Below are 25,463 nucleotides of genomic sequence, written 5' to 3'. Positions count from 1 at the left end.
CCCCACTCCAATTGCACAGGAGACATTCTTGGCTGAAAGGAGAACAAAGGATTATCTCTGGCAGATCTCACACACTCAATATGTTAAATTATGCAATTGTATAATTTAGCAAGGAACTAAAATATAACAGTTTCAGGATACAGGCAAATATATGGAGACGAAATGTCTGAATTACCCTTTTGGAACTGATCAAAATCATGGAGAGGCAGCTTTTATGCACATGGTGTTAATTTTTAAATCCACATCTGCACTGCTGGCTAAACAGGAAATATGCTGCATTAAGACTTTTTACAACTACTCGTGGATTGACCCCATGTGGTGAGTATGAGACAAAAAGTCTGGCAACTGAAGTTACTGAAAAGTTAGAATGTTAGGATAATACAGTGAAGGCCCATGACTTACATTATGATTTCAAAACAACTGTATATATTTTAATGGATATGAGATGTGTATATATATATATATATATATATATATATATATATATGTATATATATATATGTGTATGTGTGTATATATATATATATATATATATATATGTATATATATGTGTATATATATGTATATGTTTTGAAAGCATGAATATCTTAGCCTCTGTGTGTTTAAGAACATGAATAGATGTTTATGGACCTGAAGAGAAGTGATTATTAACATTTATTTTTATTTCAGATCTACATAGACAGGATTCACTTGGAATACAGTACAATACTGAATTAAAAATAAGCTATTATTCACATATAAATGCCAGGAATACCGATAACATTGTAATGCATTTTAAACTAATAATTAGCAGTATTAAATTACCTAAATAAAATAAAATGTTAATAATATAACATATTTGGTATCAGAATAATCAGAAAAAAATAACCTAATATTAACCATCTGTAATTGGGGTTATATATGATTAATGCAGAGAGTTGTCTGTAACTTGTTGAAAATTAGTGATCTGATTTTGGCTGCGATATACCTGAAAAAAAAAAGTTCACTTCAGCAAGGAGCTTAAAACTTATCCTTGATTTGTGCAAAAACCTTCTTTCAAATGAGATGACCTAAAGACCGCTACGAATAGGTTCAAAATTGGTGAAGTATATTGTATTTTAAATTGGTAGTTATAAGCCTAGGTATTGTTCAAATCTGTGTCTGAATTGGCTAAGTAACTCATCTATACAAGTTCTGATATTGTCGGTTAATTTTGTATTAGGATAAATTGCAGTTAAATAGCAGAATATATATTTTATCCTATTGTTTTATAAACACTGTTTAGAATTGTATTGCTTGGATGTTAAAGGTTTTTAGTCCCATTGTGTTAAATAAATAAGGCTGAATTGTGAAGGTATATTGTTCTGGGTTTTGTAAGAAGAATAGCATATCTTAAGAGTTGGTTCTAACGCATATAAACTTTTATTTAGTTTCCTTTTATTGCAAATATAGTTCAATATATTTATGGATATTAACTAAATAAAAGAATTCAGATATTTATATTAATTGTATGTCTAGTAGGTGCATGGTTGATAAGGGTTTCTATTTCTTTGTATTGTGTTTATAACCCTGCCATAAACTTATATATATTATTTGGATAGCACTGCTAAGATTTTCATAAATATACTGACATGATGAGGATATTAGATATGGATAAGTGGATAACTCTTATATAGAGTTGGTGTAACTTAGGGTGCCATCCAACAAAGTGAGTTCCTTTTTAACATATGGAATAGCATATAAATCAATGGAAGTTTCTATTAGATTAGTTGCTATATCAAATACATATTTGGTAGTCTCTGCTCCGGGCCCTTTTCCTTTCCTAGTATTTACTGACCACATTTTACCAACTAGACTAGTTCTGCTGGTTGCTACTTCCCACTGTATCCTGCTGGTCCATAGTTGCTGGCCATTAACTACTGCAGTGATAGCTGTTATTATTATCCTACTGACCTAAAGCTGCAATTCTGTTTGCTGGCCAGTACGTGCTGCTGTGTTCGGCTGGTCTATACCTGCCATGATACTTACTGGCTATTAACTGCTGTTGTTTCTTGCTTGCCAGTGCCTGTGTTCATATGCTGCCTGTTATACATGCTACTTTTTTGATTGTCAATTATCTTTTTCCTGCTGGTCAGTTCCTGACACCCATACTTGTTGGCCATTCCCTCTATTATGTCAGCCATTACCTGATCCTGACTGGCTGATGTAACTTTTAGTATATTTTATTACTGTATCTGTTGACATGACATGTTTCCACTGTGCTTCAGAGCTTCAACACTCATCTCCTGCTATTGAGCCCTTCTGGCTTTTACCAGCCCTATTGTCTGCTCCATTGTCCTTTTAGTCTTTACCAGTTTTTTTAGCTTTGTTCTATGGCTACCACTTTGGAGTGTCTGCTTTCAGACTCAGATAACCTCATTATCTCTATTCTGTCCTAATCTAGTTTCCTGATGATATTATATTCTTGTCATACATGTACAAACTTTATGGGCTCCACGAGTGGGCCTGAAATGCTAGTTAGCAGTGTTCTTAAGAGTGGCAAAGTTAAATCATCCTCATCAGGTCCGACTGGGATGGTTGACAAGTCCTGTTTTTGTGTAATTGGTTGCACAAAAGCAGGGGGCACGGATGCACAAGCAATTGTTTGTTCAATGGTAACTGGAAGCAGAGTACGGTGCATGCTTGCAGTGTTGATAAATGGGCCCCTTTATTAAAACAGCCAGAGTTATTTCATATTATCCGTCATCTCTGCCAACTAAACTACCTCTCAACACCCCAGATATTACAGTAGTAGATTATATGATTACAGTACCAGTGATAGATGACACAGAGCAGTGGTGTGTTTAGGTTTTATTGTACTCTAGGTAAAAAGGAATGTGCCTCTCACAACCCCTGCCATTTATATCATATTTGCCTTGTTTATATTTCTGACAGTTATGCAGTTAATAATTTCTCATGCTAGTAAAATACACACACTCCTTTCAGTCATTAACCCACACAATGCAGTGATGAACACCTTATTGATAATAATACACATAGTGCAGAAATGAACACCCACATTGCCAGTTACTGACAAAGAGTAGGTATGTAACCACCATATTGCCAGTATGACACACAGTGTAGTCATTTAACCCTGTAATGCCAATAAATGCACAGAGTAGGGATTTAACTTGTTACTTCCTGGGACACACAATTTCCCTTGAATTGTCAGGCTTTCAGAGATGCCTGATGTCTGGACGCAATACATGATTCCTTTATTCATTTCCTTAAGCTGTGCAGGCTCCTTGTTAAACTTAGCTATGGGATATCTTTGCCTGGTTGACATATATAAGTACACACGTGATACTATTGGGTAGTGTCATGCATGATGCCATTTAACTTTCTTTACTATATAGATATCCTTATCATGAGTCATAAGAAGCCATTATGCCCCCCCACATACACCTGTAAGGTATATTTACACCTAGAAGGCACTAGAGGCTCCAGGTATGCCTTGAGTGACCATGAATATGTATAACCATGGTGCAAATAGCTTATATTGAAAAGTTTGTTTTTGGGTGCATCATTAGAATAAGATATTGAGCTACTATCTATGCATAGCACATTCTTAGAGCTAGTTCAGTAAGACAGTGTTTTCCTGTGTTGTTAGCACTGAGTAGTTACAATATTCAGTGACTGTAAATAATGTGGTTTGTTTTATTGCACTGCTGTTAACATACAGTATAGTCTTGTGGACATGTAGAATAGATAGAAAGATAGATAGATCAATAAGGGTTTTCAAGTGATCCCCAAATGCTACTTGTTGCTAAAAAAAAGCTTACCAGTTATGTATCATTTGCTAAGCTTACACAACTATACATTTATTGGGTATAATAAAATGAATGTCTTTATCCAAACTCCTAATGTATATGATGTTTTGTTGTTGTTGTTTTTTTATAGAAAGAACATATAATTTTTGTGTGTGTTTAGTATGTTGTATTATACAGTTATATAGCAAAAAAGAAACAAACCAAAAATGCTAAATATACTTTCCCTATTTGTTCTAATAGCAAAACTAGTGTGTGTATATATATATATATATATATATGTGTGTGTTATATGGTGCAAAGTTTAAGAGCATTGACATAGTGCATCCCCCACCTATGCAGATGGTCTGACAATGCATATAAATATTTAAGCCTAGATGCTTCTTTGCGCTAACACAGCTCAAGTTAAACCAATAGCGCAGTTAATGGGATATATCAAGGGGGGCAGAGAGAATGGCTTTCTGTGGTATAGTTGTCACTGTTTAATGTAGAGAGAAAATCTTCTGTTTCAAGGGAAAAGCAAAGCTTCTCTTTTGACTTTAATCAGAATAAAAATAAAACAAGGTTTTCCTGAAATTTGTCATTTAAGACCATATGTGAAAAACCATTGCCATACAAATTAATTTAAAAGCTTTTCTCATTAGGAGAGATATATGCAAGTGGTCTCTATCAGGCCATTCTAACCTGTAAACAAAACAGGTGTGCATTTTAAATCCTTGTAAGGAACCAATTTATGTGAAAGTCCCCAGAAAATTGTGTCCAGTTTAGGCAAGCAATTAAATGTAAAAGGTGATTCCAGCAGGGTCGAAATAAGAATAAAACACCCTGTGCTATCAGTTTGCTCTCCACTTATTACCATGGGCTCACAACACACATATGTAGGAGGGGGGCAGGGCCTCGTTCAAAAGCTTTCTTCCTTTCCAGTGAGCTCACTCCACTCCGCTGTGCACTGCATGCTGGGAATTAAAGTCTAGTACTGCAGTGGGCATATTGCTGAGAATGAAATAGTAAATTACAACTTCAATAAGTTGTGCCTTTTACTCTAAAATGGAGCTAAATATTCAGAAGTATGAAAAAACAAAATAGAAATGTTTTTTCCCCCTCTAGTTTGTACATCTGGGTGGGGACAAAAATTCAGGGGGTTTAAATGCCCCCCCCTTGTCCCTCCTTGTAGACAACCCATGGTAAAGGAGCTTAAAGGACAAAATCTAAAGTCTAAAGTAAATTCAAAATACAAAGCACAATGTAAAAATACTATCATGCCACATACTTCTATATTATACTGTTTTGTCTCATCCAGAAATGAAGGGAATTCCCCTTAGAGAGATATGGCTCCATCCATTTATCAGTCTGATCTGAGCTATTGGTTTAAAATCATCCCAGACTAATCCAACATGGTAAATGACAGGCTCTGCTTTCGTGCGATTGGTTTAGCAGGAGCAGCGGGTGGTGCTGCACAAACGACACCTCCACCCTGATATATGTGGGCAGTACAATGCTGCCCGCAAGCCATGATTAGAGGTAGACAGAGTCCCCTGGTTTGGAACCTATCTGCCTGCTTGTTGATAAAATAGAGCCCATAGCGTCAAAGTTGCCTTTCTTTGAATCTTGTGCAGTTTCTCCCATTGCTAAGGGGAATATTTTCATCTGAGCAGAGAGGTTTTGTAAATCTGGCCCTTAGGACCTGATTATCGCAAGCTTTCCATCTTGGAGAGAAATTATAGTACAGAACTTACTGAATTCTCTAAGAAAAAAGTCAGAACCTGGAAGTTCCAAAGATAGGAGAGAGTGAGTTTAATAAGTGGAGCATCTTGCTAGCATTGATATAAATACTCAGTTTGCTGCAAATGCAAATTAAACTGATTTTTTTCCACTTTATGTTAACTTTGTATTTGCTTTTAATGTAGTATACATTATTTTCTTTCATTTAAATAAGTACATGGTGAATTTTGAGGAATATTCAACTGCATATAGCTAGTGAGATAAAGCAGTGAGACTGGCAGTTGTAAAATGCTTAGAGAATATAATAAAAGTTTTGAGTGAATGTCAGGCACACTCTGGTAGTTTCCCTGTTCTTCCTACTTTCTGAATCTGTCAGGCATATTTCACATATGAACAATACAAAGTTCAATGCAATTGTAAAGGATATGTAGAAATATACAGAGTATAATCCAATTTGTTAAAGTTACACACATTTTCAAAGCACAACAAGTATTTTGTAAAACTAAAATCCTCAATACACTACTGTATAGTAAATCTAAATGCATTAAAAACTCAAAATAAAAATGTACAAATTTTAAATGCAAAAGTAAATTCAAATACAAAAGCACAAACTTTAAGTGTCAGGCAGGAATATTCCTCAAAATTCCCCATGTACTTATTTAAATGAAAGAAAGTAATGTATACTACATTAAAAGCAAATACAAGCTTCACTAGTTATTCTCCTCTTTTTAACAACAAATTAAAGTTATAATTATTTATATGGAGCCTGTTTACTGTGTATCTTTTTTGTGTGCGCTATATCAAATGAGACCATCGCATTTCTAAAAAAGTTAAAACCAAGACCTTGTTCTTTTTTATTACAGGTTGCTGCGCAAAACAGTGCTGGTATTGGATCATATAGTGAACCTTTTCTATTTCAGACTGCAGAAAGTGGTAAGGTATATTCTATACTATTACTATTATGGTAAAACAGTCAAAAAGGATGATCTTCCTGGAGTCATTCTGAAGTAATTGATGACTCCATACTAGTCATCAGAAGCCAACCTGAAGTATGCCCACAGGCCCAAATATTTAAATGAGATGACTCTAGAGTCATTCACTGGTGTGTGAAGTAATCAGTGGGTTAATCTGCTAACCATTCTGAAGTCATCACCCAGAATTTTTTACCTGAACTGATGAGTTTACAAGCCTAATGATGTCTGATGATGTGCAAATGACTTCTAAAGTAGTTTGATCATCAAATGACTCCAGGACGGTATCTAAAGTAATCCTGTTTATTGTGGGTAAACAAACTATGCTTAAAGGGACATGAAAGTTAAACTTATATGTTCATGATTAAGATAGAGCATGTCATTTTAATCAGCATTACAGTTTACTTCCATTAATATGTTTGCTCTCTTGGTATCCTAGGTAGAGCTACAATGCACTACTGGGAGCAAGCTGTTGATTGGTGGCTACACACATGTCTGATGTCTTTGGCTCTCCAGATGTGTTCAGCTAGCTCCCAATAGTGCTTTGCTGCTCTGGAGCCAACTTTACCTGTGTGTTTAACCTCTTTGTGGGGGCTAAACAAATAATTATATGCAGGCAACAGCGTAATAATAAACTGGTCCTACACATCCCTTATCAAATGTATTTTTGTGTTGTTATAGTTCCCTTATACCATTTCTAGTTTTGTGTAGATCATAGTATTTATTTGTATTACTCTCTTTTATACAAGAAAATAATTCTGTTGATATAAATCCAAGAGGAATTATCACTCTATTGAGTGTCAAGTTGGTATTTGATTTGAAAGTTATGTTGGCATGAGTGGGGTAGGTGAAGTCTACTTGGGTGCCCTGGCCCTCAGAGGTTGCAGTCATGTTACCATGCATTACTGGTAAATGGGTGGTAGAGGGGTTAAAGCTTTGAGTGAAGGTCAGAGTTAGGGTTAACTTTGGTGAGGTATAGATGGTAAGGTGTTAAGTGAACAGTAAACCACCTGAGAGATTTTCATATAAAATGTTTAGTTATAATAATATATTTTTCATTGTTTATTTTGTTCCCTTTCATGTAATTTAACTTTTAAAATTAAGCACTTTCTCTGGTATACATCTATAATGGCATATTAGCCTTCTTGTCCTTATAAGTAAAGCCCAGACTGGTTCCTCCGAATAAGGCAAATTGTTGGTGAGTTTGCTATTAAAAAAACCCTGCAGTATAAAGGATGGGAAATGCTAGACTTGGCTGATGTTATTCTATAGCAAAACTTCAGTAATGTCTTGTAATTACAAGGTGTTTACTTTCCCATTTAATACATGGGGGCCTATCTATCAAGCTCCGAACGGAGCTAAAATGCCCCGTGTTTCTGGGTGAGCCTGCACAAAGACGCTGCTCCATAACCTGTCCCGCATGCTCTGAGCAGGCGGACAGACATCGCCGCAATTCAACACGATCGAGTACGATCGGGTTGATTGACACAAGCCCTGCAGGGGGCGGCATTGCACCAGCAGCCTCTTGTGAGCCTACTGGTGCAATGCTGAATACGGAGAGCGTATTGCTCTCCGTATTCAGCGAGGTCAGGCGGACCTGATCCGCCACTGGCGGATCAGGTCCGCCAGACTTTGATTAAATATAGGCCATGGGGTGAGTGGTGTTAACAGTTCAGCTTACAGTTGGCAACATAAGGGTTATTGTAAAAATGCGGTAGGGGCAGGGAGGTAGAAGGTTACCATATGGGGATGGTGGGCTGGGTTGGTTTGGGTTAATGCTGCAAATGAGTTTGTCGTAATGAGGTAAAGGGACAGTCAACCCCTAAAATTACTGTAACTTATTTAGATATTAATTAACAATCTTTACAGTAAACTGTAGCACAATTTTCATCTAAATAAACCTTTGGCAGAAAATACACTTAACTAGATCTCATCTGGCCATTTTGAAATGGCCCGCCTGACCCCTCCTTCTCTGACGTCTCCCGAAAAGCTCCCACTAGTACAGGATCCTTTCCTTTCGTCCCTGCGTGCTCCTGTGTCTCCCTTCATTCAGTTCAGAGAGACACTATATGGCACCCCCCTCACTTCACTATCTCGCTCGTTCATCCCCACCGGCCGCAATTTCAGCTCTCTAGCTGTTCGTACCCGTCACTCACTGCCTGTCATCCATGCTGTGTGCTGTGTGTTACAGAGAATGAGAGGCAGTGAGTTCCGGGCAGGCGGCAATGTGGTGTGGGTCAGTACCCCTATCACCCCCTCAGGTGTATGTTTTTACCTTCCACGGTACAGCTATATAGAGCAAGATACCAGCACTATTATGAAAGCAGGCACCGGCACTTCTGTTAAGGAAACTTTTACCGAAAAAGAGCAGTCTATTCACTTCTGTATATATGCCAAGAGTCTTTAACTCACCCTTCTCTAGGCTATTTTGAGATGGGACAGGGTATATGGAACAGTCCATTAGTGCCTCAATTCGTAGTCTCGGACCTTGTAAAATAGCATTCTGAATTAGCACATCAAGCTGGCCACGCAGCCGATCAGACAAGCTCCTGTGCTCCATTGCCGCTGTAGCCCAATCTAGTGTCAGCCGAGCAGTCTGACACAACGGAGGATTCTGACCTGCCTATTGGTGGATATGTCTCTGGCTACTTTACCTGAACATACCGTCCCTACCTGGAGGGAAGCGGCCGGCCTCCTGGAGGGGGGGGGGGGGGGGCGGCGGGATAGACCCATCTGTGGAATCACACTCCTTGTAGCACAGGAGCTTGTCACGCAGTCCATCAGGTTCAGGTTTAGGTAAAGTAGCCAGAGACCATATCCACCAATAGGCAGGTCAGAATCCTCCGTTGTGTCAGACACACGCATGGATGAGAGGCAGTGAGTGCCGGGTACGAACAGCTAGAGAGCTGAAATTGCGGCCGTGGGGATGAATGAGCGAGATAGTGAAAGTGAGGGGGGGTGCCATATGAGTGTCCCACTGAACTGAATGAAGGGAGACACAGGAGCGTGCAGGGACGAAAGGAAAGGATCCTGTACTAGTGGGAGTTTTTGGGAGACGCCAGAGAAGGAGGGGTCAAGGTGGCATTTCAAAACGGCCAGATGAGATCTAGTAAGTGTATTTTCTGCCAAAGGTTTATAGATGAAAATTGGGGCTACAGTTTACTGTAAAGATCGTTTAATTAACTAATCTAAATAAGTTACAGTAATTTTTGGGTTGACTGTCCCTTTAATTAAGCAGGGGGCTTTTTGTTAAAGGACCACTCAATGCAGTAGAATTACATAATTAACAAGTGCATAATAAAAAGACAAGGTAATAACACTTACCCTGAATTTCAAATGAGCAGATTTTTTTTTCTGACAAATGTATTTTTTCATCCATTTTCCTGCCCCCCTATATCATGTGACAGACATCAGCCAATCAAAGACTAGTATACGTATACCATGTGAGCATGTGCACATGCTCAGTATGATCTTGTTCCCCAGAAAGTGTGAATATAAAAAGACTGCGCAAAATTTGATAATGGACGGTAAATTGGAAAGTGTCTTAAAAGGGTCATGATACCCATTTTTTTTCTTTCATGATTTAGAAAGAGCATGCATTTTAAAACAACTTTCCTAATTTACTTCTATTATCTTAATTTGCTTCATTCTCTTGATATCACTTGTTGAAAAGCATATCTAGATATGCTCAGTAGCTGCTGATTGGTTGCTGCACATAAAGGCCTTGTGTGATTGGCTCACGCATGTTCCATTGCTATTTCTTCAACAAAGGATATCTAAAGAATTGAGCAAATTAGATAATAGAAGTAAATTGGAAAGTTGTTTTAAAATTGCATGCCCTATCTGAATCATGAAAGTTTAATTTTGACTAGACCGTCCCTTTAAAACTACATGCTCTAGCTGAATCATAAACATTTATTTTGACTTGAGTGTCACTTTAAAGGATACTGTGACAGTAAAGTTGCCTAAGAAATATTACGGTATCCCCATATTAAAGGAACACTGGTGCATAGATAACTCAGGGGCTTATTCTATAAAAATGTGCTGGTCTATACGTGGTTTTCCATGCCAACACTCACAGGGGCAGCCCTCATGGAATTCCGCAAAAAAAAAGAAGCTGTCCCTGTGAGTTGTGAGATGTTTTCCATACAAATAATGTGAGCTCTCTCTATGTAGAAGTTTGCAATGGAGGGCGACGTATAGAGGGGGGGAATCGTCATGTTTTAAAACAAATATTACGGTTAATACAAATCAAATTACTCTGTTTTCAGTGCACTGTTCCTTAAATTGGCTGTATTTTTCATATGCATATGTTTTCCTTTCAGTGTAATTAGTGTTTTGGTGAAAACTTGCCACCTTTTAACTGTTGAAAAAAAAGAATTGTAGTTTAAAGAATTATGCTGGGATCTGAGAAAAAATGCCATATATGCCCATGGAATACCCACGTTCAGCCCATTGAATACCCACGTTCAGCCCATTAGACGAAAAAGCAACAATTACAGTTTGTATTTTGTACTTAGAACTATGAATTTCTTTGTTTTTTGTACATACAGTGTACTTAAATTACAATTTACCCCATGCACATTTAATACAATTTATTTCTGTGTAACTTACATACAAATTGATGTTTTAGATAAAATACGATTTTTGGTGAATAATTTTGTTATGATTTTTGTTGCACCTTAACAATACAAATTTTCTTGCATAATTTTGTGGTGAATTGTTCAATTATTTGCTTTAGGTGATTTATAAATTAAGATTTGTGCACTTTGTAATATATGCATCTCCTTCCCATACATACATTGCTGTTATACGCCCCTTAGTGAGAAAAAAGTGGCTTTATAGAAGCCTAGAATCATTTTAAATAATCTCACCAGCCCAGAGACCCTTTATAGAACTGTCCCCATAGTAAAAAATGTGTAGTATACACAAAAGGGTTTCTATTTTTGTGGACAACAATGAGGATCTGTTAATTTGCAAATAGGCAATATTAAGGAGCTCTTACACACAAAATAATTCCTAATGTAAGGGGCCTGCAGACAGGAGCAGTTGTATGGTAGAAGCAGATTGAAGATTTCTTTGAACTGGCTCCAATTTGCGCTTCCTATTGTAAACTGGGCCTGTGTATAGGTTTCTTAAATCCATCTTTGACTCCTCCTTCTAAAATTCTACTTATAACTACTTTGCCTACTCTGTGCATACCTATTATTAAGATTATTTTTCAATCATTGTTATTGAGTGAAATGGAGTTATACTCATGCATTTTTAATGTAATTTTATTTTTTTTCTATTGCTTGTCCTCAACTTTAAAGGGACACTGAAAGCCAACGTTTTTCTTTTTCTTATTTTCCATTGTTTCAAATAGAGCATGTGATTTTAAACAACTTTCCAATTTACATAGTTTATCCAATTTGCTTCATTTTCTTGTATTCTTTTTAGAAGGAGCAGTTATACACTACTGGGAGCTATCTGAAGACATCTGGTTAACCAATGAAAAGAGGCATTTTGTGCAGCCACCAATCAGCAGATAACTCCCAGTAATGTGTTGTGGCTCCTGAGCCTACCAATTAATGGCTCAATCCAATATGCAGCGTCGCCCGCAAAAGCCGGCGACGCCGTTTTTTGCACTGTTTTGGTATCACATATATGGCGTAACATACAAGTTACGCACGTATATTTCATCCATCACCCGCAACTTTTACTCCCATAAGCTAACATGGGACCGCGTCGTAAATCGGTATCCAATATCCAGCGCAAGGACTTATGTGGCAAAAATTGAGAAATCTTATTCCATTTTTACCTCGCCATAAAAGGCAGCCGTAGCAAGCCTTGCGCTGAGTATGTGAGCACCGTAACTCCCGAAAATGCCTGCAAAAATAAACTAACACCTAACGCATGCGCAATGTCTACCTGTCAACCGCAATCCCCCACCGCAATACCTAATAAAGTCTATTAACCCCTATATCCGCCATCAAACCCACACCGCAAGTAATAACTCAACCCCTAAATCTGCCAACCCCAACATCGCAAACTACCTATTTCAACTATTAACCCTTAATCCGCCATTAACCCACAACGCAATACAACTATTAAAGTATTAACCTCTATACCGCCATAGCCCACAACGCAATAAACCTATTCAAGTATTAACCCTTAAACCGCCATAGCCCACAACGCAAGAAACCTATCCAAGTATTAACCCTTAAACCGCCATAGCCCACAACGCAATTAACCTAACCCCTAACCTAACCCACCTAACTTAACCCCCCTAACCTAAACACCCCCTAAATAAACCAAAATTACCTAATTTACAAAATACTAAAGTTACTCTTAAATTACAAAAAACTAAACACTACTTTAAAAATAAAATAAACGTATAAATTAAAGGGACAGTCCTAATCAAAATTCTGGAGTAGACTGTCCCTTTAAGCTAGAATTACAGAAAATAATAAAATCTAAGGATTACAGAAAATAATAAAAGAAAATTACAAAATTTTTAAAAATATTACACCTAATCCCTATGAAATATAAATAAAGCCCCCCTAAAACTAAAAACACCCCCTAATCTAATAAACTACCAGTAGCCCTTAAAAGGGCTTTTTGCAGGGCTTTACCCCAAGATAATCAGCTCTTTTGCCATACAAATACACAAAGTCCCCCCCAACAGTAAACCCCCCACCAAACCCCCCCCAAAAAAAACTAATACTAAAAACCCTAAACTACCCATTGCCCTGAAAAGGGCATTTGTTAGGCATTGCCCATAAATGGGCATTCAGCTCTATTGCTGCCCACCCTATCTAAATAAAATAAACCCCCCAAAAACCCCTTAAAAATCCCTAAGTCTAACCCCCAAGTGCTCCTCATCTGTCCTGAAGACCGGTGGAGAAGGTCATGTTCCCAGATGGTGAAGTCTTCTTCTAAGCAGCGACCTCTTCTTTCTTCTTCCAGGAACCAGCCCAGGCACGGAGCGGAGGGCGAAGTTGAAGACCCGATGAATGCGGAAACTGAAGACCGGCGCGCCATGGTTTCCGCGGTTGCCGGTCTTCAGTTCCAGAGTCGCCGGTCTTCAGCTCCGCGGTCATCGGTCTTCAACTCCGCCCCTCTGCTCCGCCGCACGGCTGGTTCCTGGAAGAAGAAAGAAGAGGTTGCCGCTTGGAAGAAGACTTCACCGCCAGGAACAGGACCTTCTCCGCCTTGGGGGGCCTAGACTTAGGGTTTTTTAAGGGTTTTTTGTTTTTTTTAAATTTTTATTTAGATAGGGTGGGCAGCAATTAGAGCTGAATGCCTTTTTAATGGCAAATGCCCAACAAATGCCCTTTTCAGGGCAATGGGTAATTTAGGGTTTTTAGTGTTAGTTTTTTTGGGGGGGTGTTTGGTGGGTGTGGGGCGTTTACTGTTGGGGGGGGCTTTGTGTTTGTTTGGCATTTGAACTGATTATCTTGGGGAAATGCCCTGCAAAAAACCCTTGTAAGGGCTACTGGTAGTTTATTAGATTTTGGGGGGCTTTTTTATTTTCATAGGGATTAGGTGTAATTTTTTTAAAATTTTGTAATTTTCTTTATTTTTTTCTGTAATCTTAGATTTTATTATTTTCTGTAATTCTAGCTGAAAGGGACAGTCTACTCCAGAATTTTGATTAGACTGCCCCTTTAATTTATACTTAGTTTATTTTTATTTTTAAAGTAGTGTTAGTTTTTTGTAATCTAAGAGTAATTTTAGTATTTTGTAAATTAGGTAATTTGGTTCATTTAGGGGGTGTTAGGTTAGGGGGGGTTAGGTTAGGGGTTAGGTTTATTGCATTGTGGGCTATGGCGGTTTAGGGGTTAATACTTTAATAGGTGTATTGCGTTGTGGGTTAATGGCGGATTAAGGGTTAATAGTTTCAATAGGCAGATGTTGGGGTTGGCGGATTTAGGGGTTAATAATTTAGTTATTATTTGCGGTGTGGTGTTGATGGTGGATATAGGGGTTAATAGCTTAAATAGGCATATTGCGTTTGAGTGGGGGGTTGTCGGTCTAGGGGGTTAATACATCTATTATTAGTAGTGAGAGGGGGGGATTGCGGATATAGGGGTTTTACGTGTCGGTCTTATTTTTGGGAGGCGTGGTTAGACTTTTACGGGTGATTTGTTATTTTCTTTTACTTTTATTAGGCGCCGGCAGTTTCTAGAGTGCCGTAAGTCACTCGGCGACTCCAGAAATTTGTATTTACGCTTATTTCTGGACATCGCTAGTTTATCCGACTTACGGCACTTAGGAAATGCCGGCGCCGTATATGTAATAACCTCGGTAGTGCGAGGTGAAATTACGGGAGATGCGGGTTTCTGCACTTACGCTGAACCTGCGACCGTATAATTGGATCGGGCCCTAAGGATACCAAGAGAATGAAGAAAATTGGAAAGTTTGTTTCAAATCACGTTCTGTCTGAATCATAAAAGAAAATGTTGGGGTTTCATGTCCCCAATGTCTCACATTTCTTTTCTGACATAAAGTTTCAATATCACCCTAAAGAGGTGATCTGTGTTCAGTGAACTTTTATAGGCTAATATTTTGGCATCGATTAGGTGCCGCCCCTTTTTCATATAAAAAACAACTTCAACTTTTTAAGTAGGATTTATTTCCTGATGTTGATATAAACCAGACCTGCACTTTTCTCACATTATGGATTTATTGATTTTGGCTACTTTGTTGAATTCCCTTATATATCTAATCCACTTTTTTGTTGATATTTTGTTTTATTTGCCAAACATTTTTGCACCAAGAATTTGAGAATGGAGACATTTATAAATGTAGCATAAATTAGAAATGAAAAATAAATATAATCTATTTATTATTTTGAAGGTGGTTACTCTGTATTGATACAGTAAGAGTTAAATATACGTTTTTGGTAATTATTTCCTCATTCTGAAGAACATGATATTTTAGAGTAAATTTCTAAAAGCTTTGTCATTGTTAACATTTTGTGCATTCTTTATCTTAACTCAGTTAATGCATATTTGATATCTCTTTGTGAACCAGATACAGATTTTTTTCTGGTCCTCCTTTCCGGCATAAGTCACCAGCCCCTTATGTCTCGGAATCAGCTTGACTCTGCTCTCTCCTTCATCCTCCATATCCATTCACTCTTATCCTTGTAAAAATATTAAAAAATGTATCCTCTCAATACCAGATACCACAAAGGCACAAATGTATTCTTTTATAATGTCATTAATTCAGCCTCTTAATTACTGGCTCTCTCCCCTCATTGCATTCTCCATCCACTCCATTTAAAATATGCAGTTGTCTATGTTCTCCTGACAACCTACTCTTCCTGTCTTCCACACATACCGCCTTACATGCCTGCCTATTATTATTTTATTATTATTATTTTGCCGATGGGGCTTATCATATGTGGCCCCCTGTTGCTTTTTGAGGACCTCCCTACATCACTCACACAGACTCTTCACTCATTTAATCATTAGCTGGAATGCAATTATCCAGAGGGGCATGGGACTTGTCCACTTCATCTCCAAAAAAAATGTCATCATCTCCCGTCTTGTGATTAGACCACAACACCCAAGTAATAATCTTACCACTTATCCCTAACATACCAACTAAACACTTATATCAGAGTCATTTTGGTTTTGGCCTCTGCGTATTTAGTGTATGATTGGTATAGTGCTACAGAATATGTTGTCCTTTGTGAATAAATAAATATATACATAAATACATATAAATAATAGAATAAAAGGCAATAATTTTAAGTTAAAGGGTAGCTAATTCTATATCTTTAAGACTATTAGTAAGGATAGTTTAATGATATAGGCTTCAAGCTGAGGTCATTTGGGTTACATACTGTAAAGAAGTTAAAAATGCTTATGTTATGTGTCTCCTTTAAACTACATACATAATAATGATCATGTGATGTTCTGTTGTGGACATGTTGGATACAGACAGACATTCATCACAAATGAAGTAGAAAACACCTTTTGAGGGCAGATAAATCTATCAATATAAATTTCAGCGTTTTAGAAGTATGAGCTTGTTATTACAAACAAATGTACAAATGTATATTATGATGTTAGGTCAATCGTTAAGAGTTGTACTATTGTATTGTAAGAACTGTTCATATCAGAATTTTGAAAAATGAGTGTAAAAAAATATCATTTACATCTACCTGAATCTGTTGCACATGGTAAATTTATATTATAAAAGTTGAATTTCTGTACATAAATAATGTAAACTAAGGTTAATGCTGATTTATGTTTACAGCTCCAAGGAAAAGTTGTGGAATCTGACTGTCGAGGCAATTAAATTCTTCAGCCGTAAATCTTACCTGGTTCTTACCACGGCAACCAAATGGAAAGATAACTAGTTTCAAGATTAGTGTGAAACATGCAAGAAGTGGAATAATAGTAAAGGACACCACAGTAAAAGTGGAAGATCTGTTGAATGGACCATTACCTGAATGCAGTGTAAGCTGTTTTTTTAATTTAATATATAACATTTTCATAGTATATGTGCAGCGCTTTACAGTGTATTCAAAATCTCATTCCGCAGTATTGTATTCCAGCAGATTTTACTTTTTCCAGGGGGTAGCATATAAAACACTCCTAATTTTCTTATTCTGGAGAGTCATCGTTCTAGATTTAAGGATGCTTGCTAGGCTTCCAAAGGTTCTTGTTGTTCAGCTGAAATCATGTTTGAAATTAATTGAACCTCACTTCCCTTATATTTTCTACCCTTTAACCAGTTGGCGTTCCTAAAATTAAAGGGACAGTCTACACCATAATTGTTATTGTTTAAAAATATAGATAATCCCTTTATTATCCATTCCCTAGTTTTGCATAACCAACACAGTTATATTAATATATGTTTTACCTCTTTGATTACCGTATATCTAAGCCTCTGCAGACTGCCCCCGTATCTCAGTGCTTTTGACAGGCATGCAGTTTTAGCCAATCAGTGCAGACTCCTAAATAACTTCACGGGAGTGAGCACAATGTTATCTATATGACACACATGAACTAGTACTGTCTAACTGGGGAAAAACTTTCAAAATGCTCTGAGCTAAGAAAACGGCTTTCAACGGTTTAGAAATCAGTTTGAGCCTACCTAGGTTTTAGCTTTTTAAAAAATACCACCAAGGGAACAAAGCAAATTTGATGATAAAAGTAAATTGGAAAGTTGTTTAAAATTGCATGCCCTATCTGAAATCATGAAAGTTTAATTTTGACTAGGACGCCCAGTACACAAATACCAGAACTACTAGTTAGTAACAAATAAAAAACACTTCATGTTTGCAGGATGAGTTCGGTAAATATGCATATCTCTGCTTGTTTATGGTAAAGAAGTCTCACTTGATAGACCTAACTGGAGTTTTCTGGGATGTTCTTAAGGCTAATCCAGATTTTGACCGGAATCTTTACTCTGCATGTGGAATTTAAAAAGATGTATTTGTCCTTGTGAAATATCTCATTTTGCGGCCATGTCTCTGTCAATGATAATGAGGTTGCCTTGTTTTTGTTTTTCTTTCACTTTTTTCCAAGATTTTAAAATTTTTTTTGCATATGTAATATAGACATAAAGACAATATTTTTTTAAATATTGCATTGTTTAGAAAGCGTTTTTGTGATGTGTGAATCATTTTCAGTGCAACGAGAGGTGAACTGTTGCAAGTAAATTGCTGCTCTGTTGATTATAATGGAGCAGAACTTTCAGTGAAAGGAGTTGTTACAAATCATTATAAATTCTGCAAAATATGTAAAGTTGCAATGACTCCCCCCCCCCCAACGGGTTTAATAAATAGGTTTTATTGAATCTTGGCCAATATGTCTGTTTGTTACTTTATATCTCATATAAGTCATAGCTATATAAATACATTACTATGAAAGCCTGTAAATGTATTATTTTTTGTGTATATGTGACATTTATACCAAACAGCAATCAATATATAAACATTAACAAATGTAACCAATTTCTTAGGAATAAAGCCTGTACATCTAGTCAAGTATGGGCTCGCTTCCATTGAGCCGTTAAAAATGTTAGTTTAGTACAAGGTTTCCATTGAAAAGGTTTCCACTTTGTGGGTTTCCACTTTGCGTGCGGTCGCTCTTTCTCTTGTTAAGTGTAGTCAGTCCACGGGTCATCCATTACTTATGGAATATATCTCTTCCTAACAGGAAGCTGCAAGAGGATCACCCAAGCAGAGCTGCTATATAGCTCCTCCCCTCACATGTCATATTCAGTCATTCTCTTGCAGCCTAACTAAAGATAGGTCGCTGTGAGAGGTCTGTGGTGTTTTTTAAGAGGTATGTGCAGTAAATTATTTTTCTGAGGAATGGAATTGACTGAGAAAAATACCTTCTGATACCCAACTGTAAAGTAAGTTCAGCCTTAAATGCAGTGATCTGCTGACTGGTATTAGGCTGATGAGTGTGTGTGCTACACTGAATGTATTTTTCTAATGGAATGGAATTGACTCTGAAAATACTGTTAATACTGAAATAATGTATGAGCCTATTAACTGCCAAGTAAAAAGCGACTGGGTAGCAGGCTTATTAATAACAATTCATAACTTTTCAAATGTATGTTTAAAAACGTTTACTGCCATGTTAATCGTTTTTTTTGTGAGGTACTTGGTGATAAAACTTATTGGGCATGGTTTTTACCACATGGCCATCTTTGTTTTCTGCATAGAAACAGTTATCTGAGCTTCCCCACTGTTGTAATATGAGTGGGAGGGGCCCTATATTAGCGCTTTTTTGCGCAGTAAAAATTCAGTCACAATCTGTCTACTTCACTCCTCCATGATCCAGATTGTCCTCTAGAGAGCTCAGGGGTCTTCAAAATTCATTTTGAGGGAGGCTAATCCAGTCACAGCAGACCTGTGACAGTGTGTATTTAGAACTGTGATAAAAAACGTTTAATTATTAAATTGTTATCCGTTTTTGGGTATTAAGGGGTTAATCATCCATTTGCTGGTGGTGCAATCCTTTGCTAACTTAATACAATTTACTGTGAAAAATTGGTTGCTATAACTATTTTGGTTCATTGTTATTTCAACTGTGACAGCTTTTTGTGCTTCTTAAAGGCACAGTAGCGTTTTTTATATTGCTTGTAAATTTATTTAGAAAAGTATTCCAAGCTTGCTAGTTCATTGCTAGTCTGTTTAAACATGTCTGACACAGATGATATCTCTTTGTTCACTATGTTTAAAAGGCAAATGTGGAGCCCCAATAGAAATTTGTGTACTAATTGCATTGATGTTACTTTAAATAAAAGTCAATCTTTACATGTAAAGAAAATTATCACCAGACAACGAGGGGGAAGTTTATGCCGACTAACTCTACCTCACGTGTCAGGTACCTTCGCCTCCCGTCTCAGGAGGTGCGTTATTTTGTGGCGCCAAGTACATCTGGGAGGCCCTTACAAATCACTTTGCAAGACATGGCTACTGTTTATGACAGAAGTATTATCTAAATTGCCAGAATTAAGAGGCAAGCGCGATAGCTCTGGGTTATGGACAGATGCGCGCGGATGAGGTGAGAGCCATGTCAGATTACTGCGTCACAGTTTGCAGAACATGAAGACGGAGAGCTTCATTCTGTGGGTGACGGATCTGATCCAGGGAGACTGGATTCAGAGATTTCTAATATTTAAATTTAAGCTTGAGAACCTCCGCATATTGCTAGGGGAGGGTATTAGCGGTCTCTGAATGATTGTAACACGAGTTGCAATTCCAGAAAAATTATGTAGGGTTGGATAGATACTATGCGGTACCGGTGTGTACTGACGTGTTTCCTATACCTAAAAGGCATACAGAGATTATTAGCAAGGAGTGGGATAGACCTGGTGTGCCTTTTTCCCCTCCTCCCATATTTAGGAAAATGTTTCCTATAGACGCCACCACACGAGACTTATGGCAGACGGTCCCTAAGGTGGAGGGAGCAGTTTCTACTTTAGCTAAGCGTACCACTATCCCGGTGGAGGATAGTTGTGCCTTTTCAGAACCAATGGATAAGAAATTAGAGGGTTACCTTAAGAAAATGTTTGTTCAACAAGGTTTTATCTTACAGCCCCTTGCATGCATTGCGCCTGTCACTGCTGCGGCGGCATTCTGGTTTGAGTCTCTGGAAGAGGCCATTCGCACAGCTCCATTGGATGAAATTATGAACAAGCTTAAAGCACTTAAGCTAGCTAACGCATTTGTTTCTGATGCCGTCGTACATTTAACTAAACTTACGGCTAAGAACTCCGGATTCGCCATCCAATGCGCGCAGAGCGCTATGGCTAAATCCTGGCCTGGTCACAGCCTGACTGTGACTTCTAAATCTAATTGCTTAATATTCCTTTCAAAGGGCAGACCTTATTCGGGCCCGGCTTGAAAGAAATTATAGCTGACATTACGGGAGGTAAGGGCCATGCTCTACCTCAGGACAGGGCCAAATCAAAGGGCCAAACAGGTCTAATTTTCGTGCCTTTCGTAACTTCAAGGCAAGGAGCAGCATCACTTCCTCCGCTCCAAAACAGGAAGGAGCTGTTGCTCGTTACAGGCAGGGCTGGAAAGTTAACCAGTCCTGAACAAGGGCAAGCAGGCCCAGAAACCTGCTGCTGCCCTAAGACAGCATGAAGAGAGGGCCCCCCTACTCGGAAACGGATCTAGTGGGGGAGCAGACTTTCTCTCTCGCCCAGGCTTGGGCAACGAGACTGTCCCAGGATCCCTGGGCGTTGGAAGATCATATCTCAGGGATATCTCCTGGACTTCAAAAACTTCTCCTCCACGGAGGAGATTTCATCTTTCAAGGTTATCAGCAAACCAAATAAAGAAAGAGGCATTTCTACGCTGTGTACAAGACCTCTTACTAATGGGGGTGATCCCACCCAGTTCACGCGACGGGAACGGAACACGGCGAATGGATTCTATCTTCAAATCCTATTTGTGGTTCCCAAGAAAGAGGGAACCCTTCAGACCAATCTTGGACTTAAAAATCCTAAACAAAATTCCTAAGAGTTCCATCATTCCAAAATGGAAACACTATTCGAACCATCCTTCCCATGATCCAAGAGGGTCAGTACATGACCACAGTGGACCTTAAAGCGATGCCTACCTTCACACTACCGATTCACAGGATCATTATCGGTACCTAAGATTTGCTTTCCTAGACAGGCATTACCAGTTTTGTAGCTCTTCCCTTCGGATTAGCTACGGCTCCAAGAATCTCTTACAAAAGCTTCTGGGCTCACTTCTGTCGGTACACTAAGACCGCGAGGCATAGCGGTGAACTCCGTACTCTAGACGACATTCTAATACAAGCGTCAAGTTTTCAAACTGCACAAGTCTCATACAGAGATAGTTCTGGCATTTCTGAGGTCGCATGGGGTGGAAAGGTGAACGTGGAAAAGAGTTCTCTATTACCACTCTACAGGGTTCCCTTTCTAGGGACTCTTTATAGCATTCTGTACCGAGATGAAAATTTACCTGACAGAGGCCAGGTTACTCAAAACTTCTAAATGCTTGCTGTGTCCTTCATTCCATTCCACACACCCGTCAGTAGCTCAGTGCATGGAAGTAATCGGCTTAATGGTAAGCTGGCAATGGACATAGTAACCATTTGCGCGCCCTGCATCTCAGACCGCTTGCAATTGTGCATGCTAAGTCAGTGGAACGGGGATTACTCAGATTTGGTCCCCCCTACTAAAATCAGGATCAAGAGACCAGAGATCTCTCTTCTATGGTGGCTTTCCTCGGCCACATCTGTCCAAGGGGGAGTTGAACCTTTCGCAGGCCAGATTGGACGATTGTAAACAACAGACGCCAGCCCTTCTAGGCTGGGGCGCAGTCTGGAACTCCCTGAAGGCTCAGGGATTATGGACTCAGGAGGAGAAACTCCTCCCAATAATATTCTGGAATTAAGAGCAATATTCAATGCTCTCCTACGCTTGGCATCCGTTAGCAACTCTGAGGTTCATAAGATTTCAGTCGGACAACATCACGACTGTGCTTACATCAACCATCAAGGGGAACCAGAAGTTCCCCTAGCGATGTTGGAAGTCTCAAAGATAATTCGCTGGGGCAGAGGTCTCACTCTTGCCCACCTGTCAGCGATTTACATCCCAGGCGTGGAGAACTGGGAGGCGGATTTTCTAAGTCGCCAGACTTTTCATCCGGGGGAGTGGGAACTTCATCCGGAGGTCTTTGCTCAACTGATTCATCGTTGGGGCAAACCAGATCTGGATCTTATGGCGTCTCACCAGAACGCCAAGCTTCCTTGTTACGGATCCAGGTCCAGGGACCCGGGGATGGCGGTGCTGTTAGATGCTCTGACAGCCCCTTGGGTCTTCAACATGGCTTATGTGTTTCCACCATTCCCGATGCTTCCTCGTTTGATTGCCAAGATCAAACAGGAGAGAGCTTCTGTGATTCTGATAGCGCCTGCGTGGCCACGCAGGACCTGGTATGCAGACCTAGTGGACATGTCGTCCTGTCCACCGTGGTCTCTGCCTCTGAGACAGGACCTTCTAATTCAGGGTCCTTTCAACCATCCAAATTTAATTTCTCTGAGGCTGACTGCATGGAGATTGAACGCTTGATCAAAGCGTGGCTTCTCGGAGTCGGTTATTGATACCTTAATACAGGCTAGGAAGCCTGTTACCAGAAAAATTTACCATAAGATATGGCGTAAATATTTATATTGGTGCGAATCCAAGAGTTACTCATGGAGTAAGGTTAGGATTCCTAGGATATTGTCCTTTCTACAAGAGGAGTTTAGAAAAGGGCTAATCTGCTAGTTCGTTAAAGGGACAGATTTCTGCTCTGTCTATTCTTCTACACAAACGTCTGGCTGAAGTTCCAGACGTTCAGGCTTTTTGTCAGGCTTTAGCTAGGCATTAAGCCTGCTGTTTAAGACTGTTGCTCCCGCCGTGTGAGCTGTAAACTATAGTTCTTAACGTCTTTCAAGGCGTTCCATTTGAACCCCTTCATTCCATTGATATCAAGCTGTTATCCTGGAAGATTCTGTTTTTGATGGCTATTTCCTCGGCTCGAAGAGTCTCTGAGTTATCTGCCTTACATTGTGATTCTCCTTATTTGATTTTTCATTCAGACAAGGTAGTTCTGCGTACTAAACCTGGGTTCTTACCTAAGGTAGTTACTAACAGGAATATCAATCAAGAGATTGTTGTTCCATCACTGTATCCTAACCCTTCTTCAAAGAAGGAACGACTTTTGCATAATCTGGACGTAGTCCGTGCCCTGAAGTTCTATTTGCAGGCAACTAAAGATTTTCGTCAAACTTCTTCCTTGTTTGTCGTTTACTCTGGACAGAGAAGAGGTCAAAAGGCTTCGGCTACCTCTCTCTCTTTTTGGCTTCGTAGCATAATACGTTTAGCCTATGAGACTGCTGGACAGCAGCCTCCTGAAAGGATTACAGCTCATTCTACTAGAGCTGTGGCTTCCACCTGGGCCTTTAAAAATGAGGCCTCTGTTGAACAGATTTGCAAGGCTGCAACTTGGTCTTCACTTCACACTTTTTCAAAATTTTACAAATTTGACACTTTTGCTTCTTCGGAGGCTATTTTTGGGAGAAAGGTACTTCAGGCAGTGGTTCCTTCTGTTCCTGCCTTGTCCCTCCCTTCATCCGTGTACTTTAGCTTTGGTATTGGTATTCCATAAGTAATGGATGACCCGTGGACTGACTACACTTAACAAGAGAAAACAAAATTTATGCTTACCTGATAAATTTATTTCTCTTGTAGTGTAGTCAGTCCACGGCCCGCCCTGTCTTTAAGGCAGATCTAAATTTTAATTAAACTCCAGTCACCACTGCACCCTATGGTTTCTCCTTTCTCGTCTGCTTTGGTCGAATGACTGAATATGACATGTGAGGGGAGGAGCTATATAGCAGCTCTGCTTGGGTGATCCTCTTTCAGCTTCCTGTTAGGAAGAGATATATTCCATAAGTAATGGATGACCCGTGGACTGACTACACTACAAGAGAAATAAATTTATCAGGTAAGCATAAATTATGTTTTTCGTGTAGGTGTAAGTTAGCGTTGTGTTAACGCTTCCACCCGATGCCGGATTTCTAAAACATTAATAGGTTACTATGGTAACCCGACCTTACACTACACTCGATCGCATATACGGCACCACATACAAGTGTGACACATTTTTTTTACCATTGCTCGCTGTTAAAATAAAATCAAACACAACGCATGCGCAATATCTACCTCTCAACCGCAACCCCCCACCGCAATAACTAATGTATTAACCCCTAATCCGCCAACCCCCATATCGCAAAGTATCTAGTTAAACTATTAACCCCTAATCCGCCATGCCCCATATCACAATTAACCTAATTAAGCTATTAACCCCTAAACCGCCATGCCCCACAACACAATCTAGCCATTTAAACTTTTAACCCCTAAACCGCCAAGCCCCCATATTGCAAATAAGTAATCACTTAGCCGCCAAACCTAACACCCCCTAAATTAACCCCATTACATAAATTAAAATAATCCTAAATTACAATTAAAATAAAAAAAACTATCATTACTTTAAAAATAAAAAAACCTAAGTTTAAATTAATCTAAAATTACAAAAAATAAGAGTGTAATATTACATAAAATAATAAACCAAATTATCAAAAAATAAGAAAATTATACCTAATCCCTATAAAAATAAAAAAGCCCCCCCCCAAATAAAAACAGCCCCTAATCTAATACTAAACTACCAATAGCCCTTAAAAAGGCCTTTTGTAGGGCATTGACCTAAGTTAAACAGCTCTTTTACACTAAGTCCCCCCTCTAACAGTAAAACCACCCAAAGACCCCCAAAATATGTAGTGTTAGACTTTTTTTATTTTTTGTAATTTTAGTTTAATTTAAACTTAGTTTTTTATTTTTAAAGTAATGTTAGGTTTTTTATTTTAATTGTAATTTATGATTATTTTAATTTATGTAATGTGGTTAATTTAGGGGGTGTTAGGGGGCTTAGTGATTAGTT

At 38.7% G+C, this 25,463-nt stretch overlaps 1 protein-coding gene across 1 annotated transcript in view; it reads left to right on the top strand.

Moving 5' to 3' along the window:
* The window catches only part of PTPRQ (protein tyrosine phosphatase receptor type Q), a 538,955-nt gene that overhangs the window by 31,203 nt on the left and 482,289 nt on the right, over window positions 1–25,463 (top strand). The window contains 2 exon segments of the mRNA XM_053719240.1: window positions 6,371–6,440; window positions 16,730–16,932. Of these exon segments, the coding sequence (XP_053575215.1) occupies window positions 6,371–6,440; window positions 16,730–16,932 (273 nt within the window).

The sequence above is a fragment of the Bombina bombina genome, chromosome 6 (assembly GCF_027579735.1).
Source record: "Bombina bombina isolate aBomBom1 chromosome 6, aBomBom1.pri, whole genome shotgun sequence".
Classification (NCBI taxonomy): domain Eukaryota; kingdom Metazoa; phylum Chordata; class Amphibia; order Anura; family Bombinatoridae; genus Bombina; species Bombina bombina.
The sequence above is the reverse complement of the archived record's forward strand: the minus strand, read 5'-3'. Positions and strand labels throughout refer to the sequence as shown.